Below are 18,374 nucleotides of genomic sequence, written 5' to 3' on the forward strand. Positions count from 1 at the left end.
CGCGAAATCGCGATTTTGCGCGATCGCGATTTTAACATTACATGTCCCATAGACCCCTGCAGAGAAAAAAATGCTGCGAATTTCGCAGGGAAAAAAAATCGCCAGTGGGTGGGCGCCCTTAGATGTCCTAATTTAATTTCTAACCATGCAAAAAATAATGCTTTAGGTAGAAGAATGACTGCACACAAGAGAGCGACCAACACACCAGAAATTTCCAGTGATTCCAACCTTTATTGAGAGAGTAACATATTCTGCGTGTGTATATATGTACAGCAGTGAATATCATTGAAAAGCCCCATTATTCCTGTTGTGAGGTTATTGATGTGGTGGAACCAATTCCTTTATTGTATATATTTCCAGGATGCATGTTCTCCAGTCCTCCTGCACTCAGACTCCCTTCCATCTTTTCCCAACTTTATGCTAGTCATACATTTATTCAGTTAGAAGGATGTAGAGGGTCGGATTGCTGAGAGTATGATGGCAGAATCAGTCAATAAAGGCTTTGTTGTCTGTTACCATGGAGACACACCGTTCTGCACTGGAGCTGTACAAGTTAGACAATAGGAAATTTGTGATACTTTTTGCAAAGTTGTTTCATTTTGCATTTTATATATATTGGGGCAATAAAAATAATCTCATTGTGAAGGTGAACATAGACATCATTCCATAAGCTGCATATGACAGAAATGTGTAACATAGGCCATACAGTAAGTATGGAGCAGACTCGACAGCGAAACCCACTCCATACCCAGTTGACACTCACTCTCAGCATAAATACAGTGGCTTTGACAACTGTGACATCCATGACATCATCAAGTGAGCTCTCGATTGCCCCATTGTCGTTCCCCTAACAAGCAATGGCAAGGTGCGGATGGGTTACCGTAGCAGTCCAGGGCCTAGTTCAGACAGACATACATGTTTTTCTTGTTTTCTTATGATTCTCATTGCTAACATAATTTCCATAGTCACCTAGCTCTGTCAGTCACTACCACCATAGGACATGAGAATTGACCTCCATGTGTCAACTTTATGTTCCAGTACTCTTCCTCCAACCAGCTCAAATATCTGCTATATGTTTAACTACTAGACATTAATTTAGATTTTTAGCTTTCCAAGTTCTCTATTGTAGGACATATACCCCATTCTGGCCAGGTCACTTTCTTTATGGACTTTTACACAGCCTGATGACCAGGCAAGAATGTTCCTAGAGATATTAGTGTCTCCGAGCTGTGGGAAGGACTTGGGAGGAGAGGGAACAGTTCTGGTTCTTAGTAAGTAGACCCAGTTGTGTGTGCAGTTTTATTGGCAATGCTCCATAGGAAAAAAATGAAAATTAGCTCCCTTTCAACAGCCATCTCTTGGAAGTATTTTTTTGCCTGTGATTCAATGTCTGACCCTTTGTAGGGGTATTCCCTTCTGGGACTTTCATTGCATATTCTGTGGCTATATGCAAATCTGATAGATGCAGGTCCCAGGTGGTCAGGACTTAGAAGTACAGCCAAGCAGGCTTCACTATGCTGTTTCCTATAGAAGTCAACAGGAGTTATGCAAACTGTGCAATACAGAAAGATCAGCTGTTTCAGTAACTCTGTTTGTGCAACTTTGTAGCCATCAGACTTTCATGGCATGTCCTGTGAATATGCCATGAAAGTGTTAACAAACCTTGCAACATGTCTAGGCTGTCAACGACTCTAAATAATACACTTGTTCATGTTCCCTAGCTAGGAGTCTTGGTGCGCCCCTTTATTTAGGTGGTGATTGCTGACAAGCATTGTAGCTTTGTGTGATCTTATTGTCATCAGTCCACAATAAATGCAGGATTAGATAAGAAGGTAAAGGCAGTATTATAGGATGTGCACAGTAAGTTAGGGATTCTTTGGCTTGTCTTCATCATCATCTTCCTCTTCTGCAGTGGTTACCATGAGCAGTCACTCTGGGTCACAAATATATTTGTTCTTGTTCGTATTTAAAACCGGCTCCAAAGAACCAATTCTGAGGAACAAAGCAGACATTTATTAAGTTGATACCAGCTGGTAGGGTGAATGCAGATGGGCAGAAGTTCCGCGGCGGGATGTGCCGCAGAATTTTCGCCTGTGCACGCTGCCATAGGATTGCATGTGTGCACGCAATCCTATGCAGGCAGCCGCTATTTGACCGCGTAATAACTTATGCGGTAAACAAATCGCGGAGGCCCGCACAGAAATGTCACTGGTGATTCTCCGGCACATAGCAGAGCAGAGACAAGATGCCAGGAGGAGGTGAGCTGCCCGTCAGTGCAGGGGCACAGGGAGCATCTCTCTGCGAGAATCTTGCGGCGGGATCCAACCCGGCCGTCTGCATTGACCCATAGACAAACAGAAAGAAAAACAGGTGGAAATGGTACAACAACCCCGTTTCCCTGAAAATAAGACCTGCCTCGAAAAAAACCCTAGCATGATTTTTAAATAGTGTCCAGGTAGCTATACATGTAAAAAAGAAATATTTTGGAGCAAAAATTAATATAAGATTCTGTCTTATTTTGGGGGAAATGGGGTAGTACTACTAAATATATTGACAGACAAAGATGTGAAGTGAAAAGAAACATGACATCTTATGTTAATGATAATCTCAGACTAGATTCACTCCACGTTTGCATCATGCATGCAGACATTCTGGTATAAATATCTAACATACCTGCAGGCTATCAGTAGCCAAACACATGTCATAAGAGTGACTTTTAGTGTACATTTGGCTGGTATTCTTTGGTGTCGCTTTCTCTAAACTGTATTTAAAATCTTTGCTATGGAGTATAAGAGTATACGGAAAGAAAAGTGTTTTATGTTCTTTCAATGGGAATCAATGGCAAAAGTACAGAACTATACAGCCGTAACATTGTATGCCTTAGGCTTCATTCGCACAGGTGCGATGATTTTTGGCTGGCTGTGCCACAGCCACAGCGCGGCCGAAAATCACGTGAACGAGAGGTAGCCGTGACCGAGTAATAGGTGCATCTCCCGTTTATGCATGTGTTCAGACGGCGCAGGGGTGACATGTATACGCTGCACCCGGAATGCTGTCGGGCAGAGGGAGAGAGTTTAGCTCTGCTAAACTCCCTCCCTTTCTCCGCCCCTTACTCGCTCTTAGCAATGGTGGGGGTGGGACTGGGCGGGAGCTAGTTTTCTAAACTCCTGCCCCATCTCTGCCCCTTGCCACCTGCCAGCAATAGGAGCGGGCAGGGTGCTACTCACCCACCCTGTCCCACCCCTCCCTTTGCCCACAGCTGGCAAGGGGCAAAGAGGAGGAGGGAAGGGGAGGGAGTTTAACAGAGCCACTGCTAAACTCCCTCTCACCTCCCTTTTTCCAGGCAGCTCCCAAAGGAGTCTATTGGACCGGTGTATTCCCGCCGGGAAAGATAGGTCAAGAATAGAGATGAGCGAGCACCAAAATGCTCGGGTGCTCGTTACTCGGGACGAAATTATCGCGATGCTCGAGGGTTTGTTTCGAATAACGAACCCCATTGAAGTCAATGGGCGACCCGAGCATTTTTGTATATCGCCGATGCTCGCTAAGGTTTCCATTTGTGAAAATCTGGGCAATCCAAGAAAGTGATGGAACGACACAGCAACGGATAGGGCAGGCGAGGGGCTACATGTTGGGCTGCATCTCAAGTTCCCAGGTCCCACTATTAAGCCACAGCAGCGGCAAGAGTGGGCCCCCCCTTCTCAACAATTTTTACTTCTGAAAAACCCTCATTAGCAATGCATACCTTAGCTAAGCACCACACTACCTCCAACAAAGCACAATCACTGCCTAAATGACACTCCGCTGCCACTTTTCCTGGGTTACATGCTGCCCAACCCCCCCCCCCTCCCCCCGCACGACCCATGGTCCACAGCACACACCAAAGTGTCCCTGTGCAGCCTTCAGCTGCCCTCATGCCACGCCACACTCATGTCTATTTATAAGTGCGTCTGCCATGAGGAGGAACCGCAGGCACACACTGCAGAGGGTTGGCACGGCTAGGCAGCGACCCTCTTTAAAAGGGGCAGGACGATAGCCCACAATGCTGTACAGAAGCAGTGAGAAATATAATCCTGTGCCACCGCCATCAGGAGCTGCACACGTGGGCATTGCAATGGGGAACCTATGTGCCACACACTATTCATTCTGTCAAGGTGTCTGCATGCCCCAGTCAGACTGCGGTTTTTTATAAAGAGTCACAGGCAGGTACAACTCTGCAATGGGAATTCCGTGTGCACCCACAGCATGGGTGGCTCCCTGGAACCCACCCGCTGTACATAAATGTATCCCATTGCAGTGCCCTGGATAGCAGAGCTAACGTCAGATTAAATGCAGGTGGGCTTCAGCCCACACTGCATGCCCCAGTCAGACTGGGGTTTTTTATAAGTAGACACAGGCAGGTACAACTCCCTATTGTGAAGTCCGTGTGGACGAACAGCATGGGTGGCTCCCAGGAACCCACCGGCGGTACATAAATATATCCCATTGCATTGCCCATTACAGCTGAGGTAATGTGATGTTTAATGCAGGTGGGCTTGGGCCCACACTGCATGCCCCCGTCAGACTGGGGTTCTTTAGAAGTGGACACATGCAGTTACAACTCCGTGTGGTCCGACAGCATGGGTGGGTGCCAGGAAGCCACCGGCGGTACATAAATATATCCCATTGCAGTGCCCAGCACAGCTGATGTAACGTCAGCTTTAATGCAGGTGGGCAAAAAATTTATTGTATTACACTGTAGGCGAGGGCCTCAGAAAAATTGCCCATGCCCAACCAAGAGGGCAGGTGAAACCCATTAATCGCTTTGGTTAATGTGGCTTACTTGGTAACTAGGCCTGGAGGCAGCCCAGTTAAAATAAAAATTGGATCAGGTGCAAGTTTCAACGCTTTAATGAGCATTGAAACGTATAAAAATTGTTTACAAAAATAATATGACTGAGCCTTGTGGGCCTAAGAAAAATTGCCCGTTCGGCGTGATTACGTGAGGTTTCAGGAGGAGGAGGATGAATAGAATACACAGATTGATGAAGCAAAAAGGTCCCCGTTTTTGATGGTGATAGAGAATGATGCTTCCATCCGCGGGTGCAGCCTACGTATTGCTTAGGTATCGCTGCTGTCCGCTGGTGGAGAAGAGAAGTCTGGGGAAATCCAGGCTTTGTTCATCTTGATGAGTGTAAGCCTGTCGGCACTGTCGGTTGACAGGCGAGTACGCTTATCCGTGATGATTCCCCCAGCCGCACTAAACACCCTCTCTGACAAGACGCTAGCCGCAGGACAAGCAAGCACCTCCAGGGCATACAGCGCGAGTTCAGGCCATGTGTCCAGCTTCGACACCCAGTAGTTGTAGGGGGCAGAGGCGTCACCGAGGATGGTCGTGTGATCGGCTACGTACTCCCTCACCATCCTTTTACAATGCTCCCGCCGACTCAGCCTTGACTGGGGAGCGGTGACACAGTCTTGCTGGGGAGCCATAAAGCTGGCAAAGGCCTTGGAGAATGTTCCCCTGCCTGCGCTGTACATGCTGCCTGATCTCCGCGCCTCCCCTGCTACCTGCCCCTCGGAACTGCACCTTCTGCCACTAGCGCTGTCGGATGGGAATGTTACCATCAGTTTGTCCACCAGGGTCCTGTGGTATAGCATCACTCTCAAACCCCTTTCCTCTTCGGGCATGAGAGTGGAAAGGTTCTCCTTATACCGTGGGTCGAGCAGTGTGTACACCCAGTAATCCGTAGTGGTCAGAATGCGTGTAACGCGAGGGTCTCGAGAAAGGCATCCTAACATGAAGTCAGCCATGTGTGCCAGGGTACCTGTACGCAACACATGGCTTTCCTCACTAGGAAGATCACTTTCAGGATCCTCCTCCTCCTCCTCCTCCTCCTCCTCCTCCTCCTCAGGCCATACATGCTGAAAGGATGACAGGCAAGCAGCATGAGTACCCTCAGCAGTGGGCCAAGCTGTCTCCTCCCCCTCCTCCTCATGCTCCTCTCCCTCCTCCTCAACGTGCTGAGATATAGACATGAGGGTGCTCTGTCTATCCAGCGACATACTTTCTTCCCCGACTCTGTTTCCGAACGCAAAGCGTCTGCCTTTATGCTTTGCAGGGAACTTCTCAAGATGCATAGCAGAGGAATGGTGACGCTAATGATTGCAGCATCCCCGCTCACCATCTGGGTAGACTCCTCAAAGTTTCCAAGGACCTGGCAGATGGCTGCCAACCAGGCCCACTCTTCTGTAAAGAATTGAGGAGGCTGACTCCCACTACGCCGCCCATGTTGGAGTTGGTATTCCACTATAGCTCTACGCTGCTCATAGATTCTGGCCAACATGTGGAGTGTAGAGTTCCACCGTGTGGGCACATCATACAGCAGTCGGTGCACTGGCAGATTAAACCGATGTTGCAGGGTCCGCAGGGTGGCAGCGTCCGTATTGGACTTGCGGAAATGTGCGCTGACCCGGCGCACCTTTCCGAGCAGGTATGACAAGTGTGGGTAGCTTTTCAGAAAGCGCTGAACCACCAAATTAAAGACATGGGCCAGGCATGGCACGTGCGTGAGGCTGCCGAGCTGCAGAGCCGCCACCAGGTTACGGCCGTTGTCACACACGACCATGCCCGGTTGGAGGCTCAGCGGCGCAAGCCAGTGGTCGGTCTGCTCTGTCAGACCCTGCAGCAGTCCATGGGCCGTGTGCCTCTTCTCTCCTAAGCTGAGTAGTTTCAGCACGGCCTGCTGACGCTTGCCCACCGCTGTGCTGCCACGCCGCGCGACAGCGACTGCTGACGACGTGCTGCTGCCGACACATCTTGATTGCGAGACAGAGGTTGCGTTGGGGGAGGAGGAGGAGGAGGGTGGTTTAGTGGAGGAAGCATACACCGCCGCAGATACCAGCACCGAGCTGGGGCCCGCAATTCTGGGGGTGGTAGGACGTGAGCGGTCCCAGGCTCTGACTCGGTCCCAGCCTCCACTAAATTCACCCAATGTGCCGTCAGGGAGATATAGTGGCCCTGCCCGCCTGTGCTTGTCCACGTGTCCGTTGTTAAGTGGACCTTGGCAGTAACAGCGTTGGTGAGGGCGCGTACAATGTTGCGGGAGACGTGGTCGTGCAGGGCTGGGACGGCACATAGGGAAAAGTAGTGGCGACTGGGAACCGAGTAGCGCGGGGCCGCCACCGCCATCATGCTTTTGAAAGCCTCCGTTTCCACAAGCCTATACGGCAGCATCTCCAGGCTGATCAATTTGGCTATGTGCACGTTTAACGCTTGAGCGTTGCTGTTAGCTATATAGTGCCATTAAGGGACCAAGTGTGCCTGTCTTCTCAGTGAGGAGAGAGGAATAAGCAGTCAGACAACTCTGGCAACGGTCTATCTCAGATTTTACATACAATATCCTCTATTGAGAAGAAACAGATGTTATTACCCTTTTCTCTATTCAGAAGTCTTGTGGCATCATTATCAACTTCGAGATGGGCTTTCTGTATATGAGGTAAGTAAATATTAGCACCAAACTGGATGAGAAGTTCCACAAATGGGGCTTCATAGTTCCTTTTAAGACACATTCCTAGTACTGATGTACCAACCGAGTAGCGCGGGGCCGCCGCCGCCATCATGCTTTTGAAAGCCTCCGTTTCCACAAGCCTATACGGCAGCATCTCCAGGCTGATCAATTTGGCTATGTGCACGTTTAACGCTTGAGTGTGCGGGTGCGTGGCGGCGTACTTGCGTTTTCGCTCAAACAGTTGCGCTAGCGACGTCTGGACGCTGCGCTGAGAGACATTGCTGGATGGGGCCAAGGACAGCGGAGGTGAGGGTGTGGGTGCAGGCCGGTAGGCACTCGTGCCTGTGTCCTCAGAGGGGTGTTGGATCTCAGTGGCAGGTAGGGGCACAGGGGGAGAGGCAGTGGTGCAAACCGGAGGCGGTGAACGGCCTTTGTCCCACCTTGTGGGGTGCTTGGCCATCATATGCCTGCGCATGCTGGTGGTGGTGGCTCCCCAGCTGATCTTGGCGCGACAAAGGTTGCACACCACTGTTCGTCGGTCGTCAGGCGTCTCTGTGAAAAACTGCCACACCTTAGAGCACCTTGGCCTCTGCAGGGTGGCATGGCGCGAGGGGGCGCTTTGGGAAACAGTTGGTGGATTATTCGGTCTGGCCCTGCCTCTACCCCTGGCCACCGCACTGGCTCTTCCAACCTGCCCTGCTGCTGCACTTGCCTCCCCCTCTGAAGACCTGTCCTCAGTAGGCTTAGCAAACCAGGTGGGGTCAGTCACCTCATCGTCCTGCTGCTCTTTCTCCGAATCCTCTGTGTGCTCCTCCCTCGGACTTACTCCAATTACTACTACCTGAGTGATAGACAACAGTGTCTCATCGTCATCGTCCTCCTCACCCACTGAAAGCTCTTGAGACAGTTGCCGGAAGTCCCCAGCCTCATCTCCCGGACCCCGGGAACTTTTCAAAGGTTGGGCATCGGTCACAACAAACTCCTCCAGTGGGAGAGGAACCATTGCTGCCCATTCTGGGCAGGGGCCCGAGAACAGTTCCTGAGAGTCTGCCTGCTCCTCAGAATGTGTCATTGTAATAGAGTGAGGAGGCTGGGAGGAAGGAGGAGCAGCAGCCAGAGGATTCAGAGTTGCAGCAGTGGACGGCGTAGAACTCTGGGTGGTCGATAGATTGCTGGATGCACTTTCTGCCATCCACGACAGGACCTGCTCACACTGCTCAGTTTCTAATAAAGGTCTACCGCGTGGACCCATTAATTGTGAGATGAATGTGGGGACGCCAGAAACGTGCCTCTCTCCTAATCCCGCAGCAGTCGGCTGCAATACACCTGGATCAGGAGCTCGGCCTGTGCCCACACCCTGACTTGGGCCTCCGCGTCCTCGCCTGCGTCCACGTCCTCTAGGCCTACCCCTACCCCTCAGCATGCTGTATTACCAGTAGTGCAGAAACAGAACGCTGTAATTAAATGTGCCGCTAATTGGCCTGTGGTTGGAGGCTGACTTCGCTTACGGAACGCACAGCAGAGCCAGGAAAGAATTTTGCGCAAGCCTGCTGTAACACTTAGCTGGCTGCGTATGAATTAGGACAACTACACCCAGCAGAAACGCAGTACACTGAGGACGGTCACAGGCAGCCCAAATAGATTTTTTTCCCCAAATTTTTTTGGAAAAGCCAACTGCCTATATAGACTGTATATGTCTTCTGTCCCTGCCTCACCACTACTGGCCCTGGACTATGTAAAATTACTGCAGACTGTTTCACTCTGGACAGGAATACAGCGGTGATGTGACGGGCAACGCAGAGCCAGGAAAGAATTTTGCGCAAGCCTGCTGTAACACTTAGCTGGCTGCGTATGAATTAGGACAACTACCCCCAGCAGAGACGCAGCACACTGAGGACGGTCACAGGCAGCCCAAATAGATTTTTTTCCCCAAATTTTTTTGGAAAAGCCAACTGCCTATATAGACTGTATATGTCTTCTGTCCCTGCCTCACCACTACTGGCCCTGGACTATGTAAAATTACTGCAGACTGTTTCACTCTGGACAGGAATACAGCGGTGATGTGACGGGCAGGACGCAATGCTCTGCACGGCCGATATACAAAAATGCAAAAAGCAGCCTCAACAGTACTGCACACGGTCAGATGTGGCCCTAAGTAGGACCGTTGGGGTTCTTGAAGCCTAAAATAACTCCTAACACTCTCCCTATAGCAGCTCCAGCATCAGCAGCACTTTCCCTGAGCTATGTCTGAATGCATCTGTGGCGAGCCACGGGCGGGGCAGATTTAAATACTCGGGTGACACCTGATCTCGCCAGCCACTCACTGCAGGGCTTGAACGTCGCAGGGGGAAGTTGTAATGCCTTCCCTGTCTTTCTATTGGCCAGAAAAGCGCGCTAACGTCTCAGAGATGAAAGTGAAAGTAACCAGAACATCGCGTGGTACTCGCCTCTAGTAACGAGCATCCCGAACACGCTAATACTCGACCGAGTATCAAGCTCGGACGAGTACGTTCGCTCATCTCTAGTCAAGAACTATGCGCTATGTCGGCTGTTTTTATGCACCAGCAAAATGGCCATCTGAACTGAGGCAATGTAAGCCAATGCCTCAGATGGGTGACATATATCAGCCAGGCTGTGAAAACAGGGCCAATATACGCCTGTGTGAATTTAGCCTTACTGTTATTAAATGTGCAGGGTTCATTAGTGAATATATCAAAGCATACACTATACAACTGTATCAAAAGACACCAAAGATGTGCCATAAATGTCGGATAGGTGGGATTTCCACTTATGGGACCCTCACCTACTGGGAGTACAGAGACCCCTGACACCTGTTCTGCGGGGTCAGAGAGCCTCCATATTCAGGCAGGGATAGAACTGGAGAGGACTGCCTAATCCTGAAGATACGGCATAAATGTATTTGCTGGTAAAACCCCCTCTATCCAGTGGTAACTGAGAGAACCTCTAGGAATATCCAGTGACTAAATTGCCTACAATTAATGCTTTACCTTGGTATCTATACAAGGTAGATCATAATATCTTGGCAGCTTCTTTATGTCATCAAACTCATTGTGGTACTGTAAGTATTCCATCAGCTCATTAGGGATTTCTAGCTGATGGATGAGACGAAGCTTCCCCACTTGTTTTAGCCATCTTCTTATAGCAATACGACACTGAGACTTCAGGGATCTCGGATGAGCTGTACAGAAGATAAGACCAGAGTACAGGATGAGATTGTAGTCTGACACTACTGTACAGTACAGTGATCTATACAGGAAGAAAGTATATTAGAATTAGTCCAAAGAAGGAAAAATGTGCTGAAAGTAAGTTAATTACAGCAGGGGCGTAAGTTAAAGACTCTGGGGCCCTGGTGCAAGAGCTCAGCTCACCACCCAACTTCCCCCACCCCCCTCTGCCTTACACACACACCTGTACCCCTACTTGTACCCAGATCTAAATTGTGATGCATGCAGCTGCAAAACAAATTTACCTACATGATCTAACCCCTTGGCATTGGCTTTCCAAACACGACGCATTTCCTGGACTACTTGAAAATCAGTTTGCAGTCCCTTAGACTGCATTCATAATTTTTGTTGCATTTTCAAATCACAGTTAAAAAACACATCCAAAAACTGCATATCGGATTCAAAAACCACATGTGCCTTTAATACACTGCATACACTATTAGAAACTGCATGTGGATTTAAACAACACATTCGACTTTTTAAAACTGCATGCAGGTTTCTGATGCATTTTTGAATTGTGTGTAAAGTATTCAGTCATATACAGTAAATAACCAGCTTATACCATCATGCTCCATATCACTATATACAGGACTAGCTGATATATCCGGCTTTGCCCCAATTAATTTGATACAGGTGTTTACGTGTTGTGCACATGGAAAATTTTATGAAGTAATGGTTACCTTAGAAGAACAGAGGAATAAAGTATGTATACACAGAAAGGGAGCATTAGATTCTTCTCAGTCTGCATGTACTGATGTCCCTCTGCAGAATATGCCAGTCCCCCCCCCCCCAGTGTCCACTATTATGACCTAAAGAAGGCTCGCGCCAAATTTCACGCTTGTACGACACTGCAAAGTTAAATCATACAGGGGTGCACTTACTTTTGCATTTAGCATTGAATAATCGAGTTGTGACCCCTTTACTTTATCTATTTAGGACCTTACTTTTCCTATTTAGGACCTAAAGAATGCTTGTGCCAAATTTCACACTTGTACAACACCGGGAAGTTACATTACATGGGAGTGCACTCTCTTTTGCAATTAGCATTGAATTTTCAAGCTGTGACCCCTTTACTTTTCCAATTTAGGACCTGAAGAATGCTCGTGCCAAATTTCATGTTTGTATGGCATAGAGAAGTTAGAGACTTAGATTAGGTACATTACACAGGGGTGCCAATACGTTTGCACTTAGCACTGAATAATTGAGTTGTGCCTCTTTAACTTTACCTATTTATGGCCTCGGTCACACGGGCGTTTTTTGCCGCGATTTGCGGATCGCATGACGGATGCGCATCCGCAAATCGCGTGACCGGGGCCGAAAAATCGCCCGAAAAATCTGCTCCTAGCCGCAGCAGTGGAAACGGGCCGGAGCAGTGGAGCACTGCCCAGCCCATTGAATTCAATGGAGCCGGCAATACAGCCAGCTTCATAGAAAGCAATGGGCTGCGGGCGATCTCAGGATGAATTTCCCTGAAAATTATCCAAAAATGTGTAAAAAGTAAAAAAAAATATATGCTCACCTTGTCCCGGCAGACGGAGTTCAGCCGCGGCCGGCTGGCAGTTCTCCTGAACTGCTGTGAATAGTATTCAGCAGGCGGGGATTTAAAATCCCCGCCTGCTGAATGAGCTGCCTCTGATTGGTCACAGCCCTCACCAATCAGAGGCAGCTGTCACTCACCAATTTATGAATTCATGAATGGGTGAGTGAGTGTTGCCTCTGATTGGCTCAGCGCAGGGACCAATCAGGGGCAGCTCTCAGCTATTGAATGACAGCTGAGAGCTGCCCCTGATTGGTCCCTGCGCTGAGCCAATCAGAGGCAGCACTCACTCGCCCATTCATGAATGGGTGAGTGAGAGCTGCCTCTGATTGGTGAGGGCTGTGACCAATCAGAGGCAGCTCATTCAGCAGGCGGGGATTTTAAATCCCCGGCTGCTGAATAATACACACAGCAGTTCAGGAGAACTGCCGGCCGGCTGCAGCTGAACTCCGTCTGCCGGGAGAAGGTGAGTATATATTTTTTTTTACTTTTTACACATTTTTGGATGATTTTCAGGGAAGGGCTTATATTTTTAAGCCCTTCCCGAAAATTCATCCTGCGATCGCCGGCAGCCCATTGCTTTCAATGGAGCCGGCTGTATTGCCGGCTCCATTGAATCAATGGGCAACCATCATTTTTCTCTGCCACAGCTGTTACAGCTGTGGCAGAGGAGAATGATTTGTCTAGTATATGTTGTCAATGGGGTCGGCGCTGCTGCCGCCGGTCCTGTTAAGCACATATAGAGAATAGGAATCGCAGATCGCAGATAGGCGCGATCTGCTATTTCTGTTCTATAATTAATTGGACGAGCGCATAAAAAGCGCTCATGTGTCCGATACCATTGCAAAGCAATGGTTCTATAAAATCGGCGATCGCATGCGCATACGCATATCGCACGAAAAATCGCCCGTGTGACCGAGGCCTTTAGGATGTAAAGAATGCTTGCGCTAATTTCAAGCTTATACAACATCGGGAAGTTACATTACATAGGAGTGCCAATACTTTTGCACTTAGCATTAAATAATCAAGTTGTGACCCCTTTACTTTTCCTATTTAGGACATAAAGAATGTTCGTGCCAAAGTTTATGCTTGTACGACATGAGAAGTTAGAGAATTAACCCCTTCATGACCAATGACGTACCGGTACGTCATGGTATGTCGGGGTATGTATGAAGAGAGGTTGCGTAGCAACCTCTCTTCATACAGTGCGGGCGTCAGCTGTTTATAACAGCTGACACCCGCGGCCGATCGCGGCTATTAACCATTTAAATGCTGCTGTCAATTCTGACAGCGGCATTTAAATCTCCCGAACATCGGTGAGATCGGGGGAGCCGTGCAGGTGTCATGGCAGCCAAGGGCCTAATGAAAGGCCCCAGGGCTGCCTTAACAGACTGCCTATCAAGCCATCCCCGTGGGGTGGCTCGATAGACTGCCTGTCAAAAAGCAGTATGATATAGTTATAGCATTACGTCATACATCAGGAGCGATCAATGCATCGCATATTAAAGTCCCTCAGGGGGACTTCAAAGTAATGTAAAAAAAAAAATCAAAGTTTTTTTTAATTGAAAAAAAAAAGTTGCAAAAGTTTAAATCACCCCCTTTTGCCATATCTATTATTAAAAAATCTAAATAATAAATTAAAAATATGTATTTGGTATCGCCGCGTCCGTAAAAGTCCGAACTATCAAAGCAGCGCATTATTTTTCCTGCATGGTGAACGACGTCCGGAAAAAATAAATAAAGAACGCCAGAAATACACTTTTTTGGTTACCCTGTCTCCCAGAAAAAAACGCAATAAAAAGTCGTATGCACTCCAAATTGGTACTATCAGAAACTACAGAACATCCCGCAAAAAATGAGCCCTTGCTAAACTATGTCGATGGAAAAATTAAAAAAGTTATTGCGCGCACAAAATGACGGCAGAAAGTAATTGAAAAAAATTAAATGTCTTTGGAAAAAAAAAGAGGAGTATAGTAAAAAAAAACTATACATGTTTGGTATCGTAGTAATCGTACCAACCCATAGAATAAAGTTATCAGGTCATTTTTTTTTTTTGCTGTTTGAGCGCCGTACAAAACAAGATGCACTAAAAGATGGCGAAATGTTGCTTTTTATTTCATTTTATTCCACTTAGAATTTTTAAAACTAGAGATGAGCAAACGTAATGAGTACTTACGCACCCGAGTACCGCCATTTTCGAGTACTTCAGTATTCGGGCTTAAAGATTCGGGGGGCGCTGGGGGGCGGGGAGAGGCGCGGCGGTGCGGGGGGTAGCAGCGGGGATCAGGGGGGAGCCCTCTCTCTCTCCCTCTCCCCCCCACTCCCCACTGCTACCCCCCGTGCCGCCACGGCGCTCCCCGAATCTTTACGCGCGAATACTGCTGTACTCGAAAATGGCGGTGCTCGGGTGTGGAAGTACTCGTAACGAGTACGTTCGCTCATCTCTATTTAAAACGTTTTTCAGTACATTATATGGTACTTTAAATAGCACCATTGAAAAATACAACTCGTCCCGCAAAAAACAAGCCCTCATACAGTGAAGTCGATGGATAAGTAAAGGAGTTACGATTTTTTAAAGGGGGGAGGAAAAAACGAAAATGGAAAAAGAAAAAGGGCCGCGTCATTAAGGGGTTAAATTAGGTACATTACATAGAGGTGCCAATACTTTTGCTATTACCATTGAATTTTTGAGTTGTGACTCTTTTATTTTTCCTATTTAGGATGTAAAGGATGCTTGTGCCTAATTTCACGCTTGTATGACACTGGGAAGTTTGAGAATTAGATTAGGTACATTTTATAGGGGTGCCAATACTTTTGCAATTAGCATTGCATTTTCGAGATGTGACCTCTTTACTTTTCCTATCTAGGACCTAAAGAATGCTTGTGCCAAATTGCATGGCTGTAGGACACCAGGAAGTTAGAGAATTAGATTAGGTACATTACATAGGGGTGCAAATAGTTTTGCACTTAGCATTGAATAATCTAGTTGTGACCCATTTACTTTTCCTATTTACGACCCAAAGAATGCTCCTTTCAAATTTCATGTTTGTACGGCATTGGGAAGTTAGAGAATTAGTGGTAAGTCAGTCTATCAGTCAGTCAGAGAGGGCTTTCACCTTTATTTCTAACTTGTACTAGCTGCACATGTATAGTTATATACAGAAGATGCCCAGGTTGTAAATAGATGTGAACTCTCTCCCCTTGACAAAATTCTTACCCATTTGAGTTATTAGTCTTCTTGTGGATTACAAATAACCAAAGCAGTTGTCAGGGCAAGAACTCCAGACCCCACACAGAAGAGCAATTTGGGGAGCTCTCCATAGTATATTAAAGAATACCCCGGCATTATCTATTACCTGAAGCTTATAGAATCATATTTGACTGCAGTCACTGAACTCTTTGTGCATTTATCAACCTGGTAGGTTGCTGTTAGCTATATAGTGCCATTAAGGGACCAAGTGTGCCTGTCTTCTCAGTGAGGAGAGAGGAATAAGCAGTCAGACAACTCTGGCAACGGTCTATCTCAGATTTCACATACAATATCCTCTATTGAGAAGAAACAGATGTCATTACCCTTTTCTCTATCCAGAAGTCTTGTGGCATCATTATCAACTTCGAGAAGGGCTTTCTGTATATCCGGTAAGTTCATATTAGCACCAAACTGGATGAGAAGTTCCACAAATGGGGCTTCAAAGTTCCTTTTAAGACACATTCCTAGTACTGATCTATCATCTGGAGTATAGCCTTCTAAATCATAGTGGAAACACTTAAAATCAGGGTCAGCCCCATAAAGAAGTAACATTCTAAAGCAATCAATATATCCATGGTTTGCTGCAATGTACAAGGGTTTAGATGATTTCCGACCTTCACAAGAATCTGCGTTTGCTCCATACTCCAACAGCAGCTGGAGGAGTCTGACATTCCCTCGACGATAAAGTATGTGTGACACAGAGCAACTATCAAGCAGAATCCTTGGGTTGGCTCCAGCTTTTAACAATTCTTCAATACATCCAATATATTTGTTAACCATAGCAACTTTAAGACAACGCCTTAGCACGTTCCCACTGGTTTTCCTGATAAGTTTCTTGGCTTCATCCTTGGACAGTAACGCACGTAGTTCTTCTTCCTTACAAGCCCGTATTAATGTGCAGGCTTTACGATGCAGCGCCAACTCCTTTATAGGGCTAAGAAAGCCTGCCATGATGACACTTTGTATCGAGGCAGAATGTCCGTGACCGTATATGTACAATACAAAGTAATGGGTTACATATCTCTACGCTCTTCAGATGAAAGCAAAGTCTCCTTCATTTCAGAGTCTGAACTGGTTAATAAAGTCTCCTCCCAGCAATCCGCCGAGTCATTTCCTGAAGGTTTATCCTGCGCCGACTGATTCTTCGTGCTGAAAGGACCTTGGGTGACATCACAGCCACGTGATAGACAGGAGGCAATGGGTTGGGCAGAAGCAGAGTGCAGTTGTAGAAGCAGCTGCTGTTTATGTAGATGACGCTTGTTTGGAATGAAATTCATAAAACATCTGGAATATTTCTTTTTGGTTTGGTAGGTCGGACGTGCTAAGGAGGGAAAGTCATGTGAAGGGAACTGCAGCCATCCTACATCTCATTCAATGTAACACTTCATTCTTATCTTACAGGGTCATATTATATTTATCACATACATCAGTATTGCTAATTTCATACACCATTATTAACTGATCTGTGATAAGAAAAAATTGTCAGTCTAACAATTCCCACACTTTAACCCCTTACTCACCACACAGATTTAGATAATCTCTTTTCATATGCCCTACTGGGGGTTTCAGATTTGGGTGTCTCTTTTTTTTACTGGATGACCTAGCCCCTATCATAGCAGAAGGAGACCACTTCCAGTACACGTTCCTTACTTCAGTAATAGTAGCTGTCCCATGACACTAAGAGAGACACAGAAAGCATTTTTTTTTTTACTTCTCACAAGCTTCTTTTGAACTTTGCAATCGGGTTTTACTGTCTATCTCTTACAGGGGCCATAACAAGTAATTGAAATTCATGTTCTGGGGTTCCCTAGGGACCCACGTGCCATACCATTGTGTAGGCATCCATGCCTTCTTGGTCAAGTACGTTCTTGTTATTTCAGTATAGGACAGCAGTATTGTGCTGGATCCACACCCTGTATAGCCCCATAGCTTTTAATGGGGATGAATGCTGCCCATGGAAGCACACAGACAGCCCACAGCCCAAAAATATGGTCATGTCCAACTAGCCTAAGGCTAATTTCACCTGGGCAGACATGATATTGAGCCGTGAAACTCAGCGCAATATCGCACTCGGTAACATGCGATGTCCCTGTAGATGTGAGGCATTTTTGTGTCAAGTAGCAATCTTTATTGTTTTCAATGGGAAACCTTGCATCACGTTCCATTCGGGTTCACCTCGCACACCATGCAATGTTTTTACTAGACCCACTGAAAACAATGGGCAAGGCATTCTGTGGGAATGCCCAAAGATAGGGCATGCCGTGATTTTTTCCAGTATCGCGATGCATGAAAGAACATCAGGAACAGAGATGAGCGAGCACACTCGTCCAAGCTTGATGCTCGTTCGAGTATTAGAGTACTCGAGATGCTCGTTACTCGAGTCGAACACCACGCGGTACTCGATTGTATTTCCTTCCCTGCATTTTTAGCGCCATTTTCTAGCCAATAGACATGCAGGGAAGGCATTACCACTTCCTGCTGGGACGTGCCAGCCCTTACCCCCCCCCCCCCCCCCACACACACACACACAGTAGTGAGTGGCTGGGCCGATCAGGTGACCGCCGAGTACTTAAACTGGTCCCACCCGCAGCTCGCCTCAGACGCATGCTGGCAGAGGTTAGGGAAAGTGCTGCTGCTGATATAGGGACAGTGTTAGAGTAGGATCCTGTCTTAAAGAACCCCGACAGCCCTTCTTAGGGCTACTCCTCATACTGTTGTGGCTGGCTGGGAGCACTAGTGCACCAATTTTTTTTTAAGCATCTAGGGCTATGCAGGCTATTTCAGCTATACTGTTCTGTGTGTGCAGTGCATAAGGCAGAGTGTAGGGACACAGCTACTTATATAGGGAAAGT

At 47.3% G+C, this 18,374-nt stretch overlaps 1 protein-coding gene across 1 annotated transcript; it reads right to left on the minus strand.

Moving 5' to 3' along the window:
• Window positions 1-211: 211 nt before the first annotated feature.
• On the minus strand, window positions 212-16,663 carry LOC136580805 (ankyrin repeat and SOCS box protein 12-like). Its single transcript, XM_066581662.1, has 3 exons — window positions 15,846-16,663; window positions 10,499-10,689; window positions 212-1,992 (listed from the first exon to the last, which is right to left on the minus strand). Exons 1-3 carry the CDS (start codon window positions 16,471-16,473, stop codon window positions 1,939-1,941), a joined length of 873 nt encoding a protein of 290 aa, XP_066437759.1. The 5' UTR covers window positions 16,474-16,663; the 3' UTR covers window positions 212-1,938.
• Window positions 16,664-18,374: the final 1,711 nt, after the last annotated feature.

The sequence above is a fragment of the Eleutherodactylus coqui genome, chromosome 10 (genome assembly GCF_035609145.1).
Source record: "Eleutherodactylus coqui strain aEleCoq1 chromosome 10, aEleCoq1.hap1, whole genome shotgun sequence".
Taxonomy (NCBI): Eukaryota; Metazoa; Chordata; class Amphibia; order Anura; family Eleutherodactylidae; genus Eleutherodactylus; species Eleutherodactylus coqui.

What these genes read in the sequence shown, in the direction of transcription:
- LOC136580805 (XM_066581662.1), bottom strand. Translation starts at nt 16,473, where the DNA reads ATGGCAGGCTTTCTTAGCCCTATAAAGGAGTTGGCGCTGCATCGTAAA. An exon ending in ACTTCTGGATAGAGAAAAGG is followed by an intron (nt 10,690 to 15,845) that starts GTAATGACATCT and finishes TCTTCTGTACAG; the next exon opens with CTCATCCGAGATCCCTGAAG. An exon ending in TACCTTGTATAGATACCAAG is followed by an intron (nt 1,993 to 10,498) that starts GTAAAGCATTAA and finishes TTTGTTCCTCAG; the next exon opens with AATTGGTTCTTTGGAGCCGG.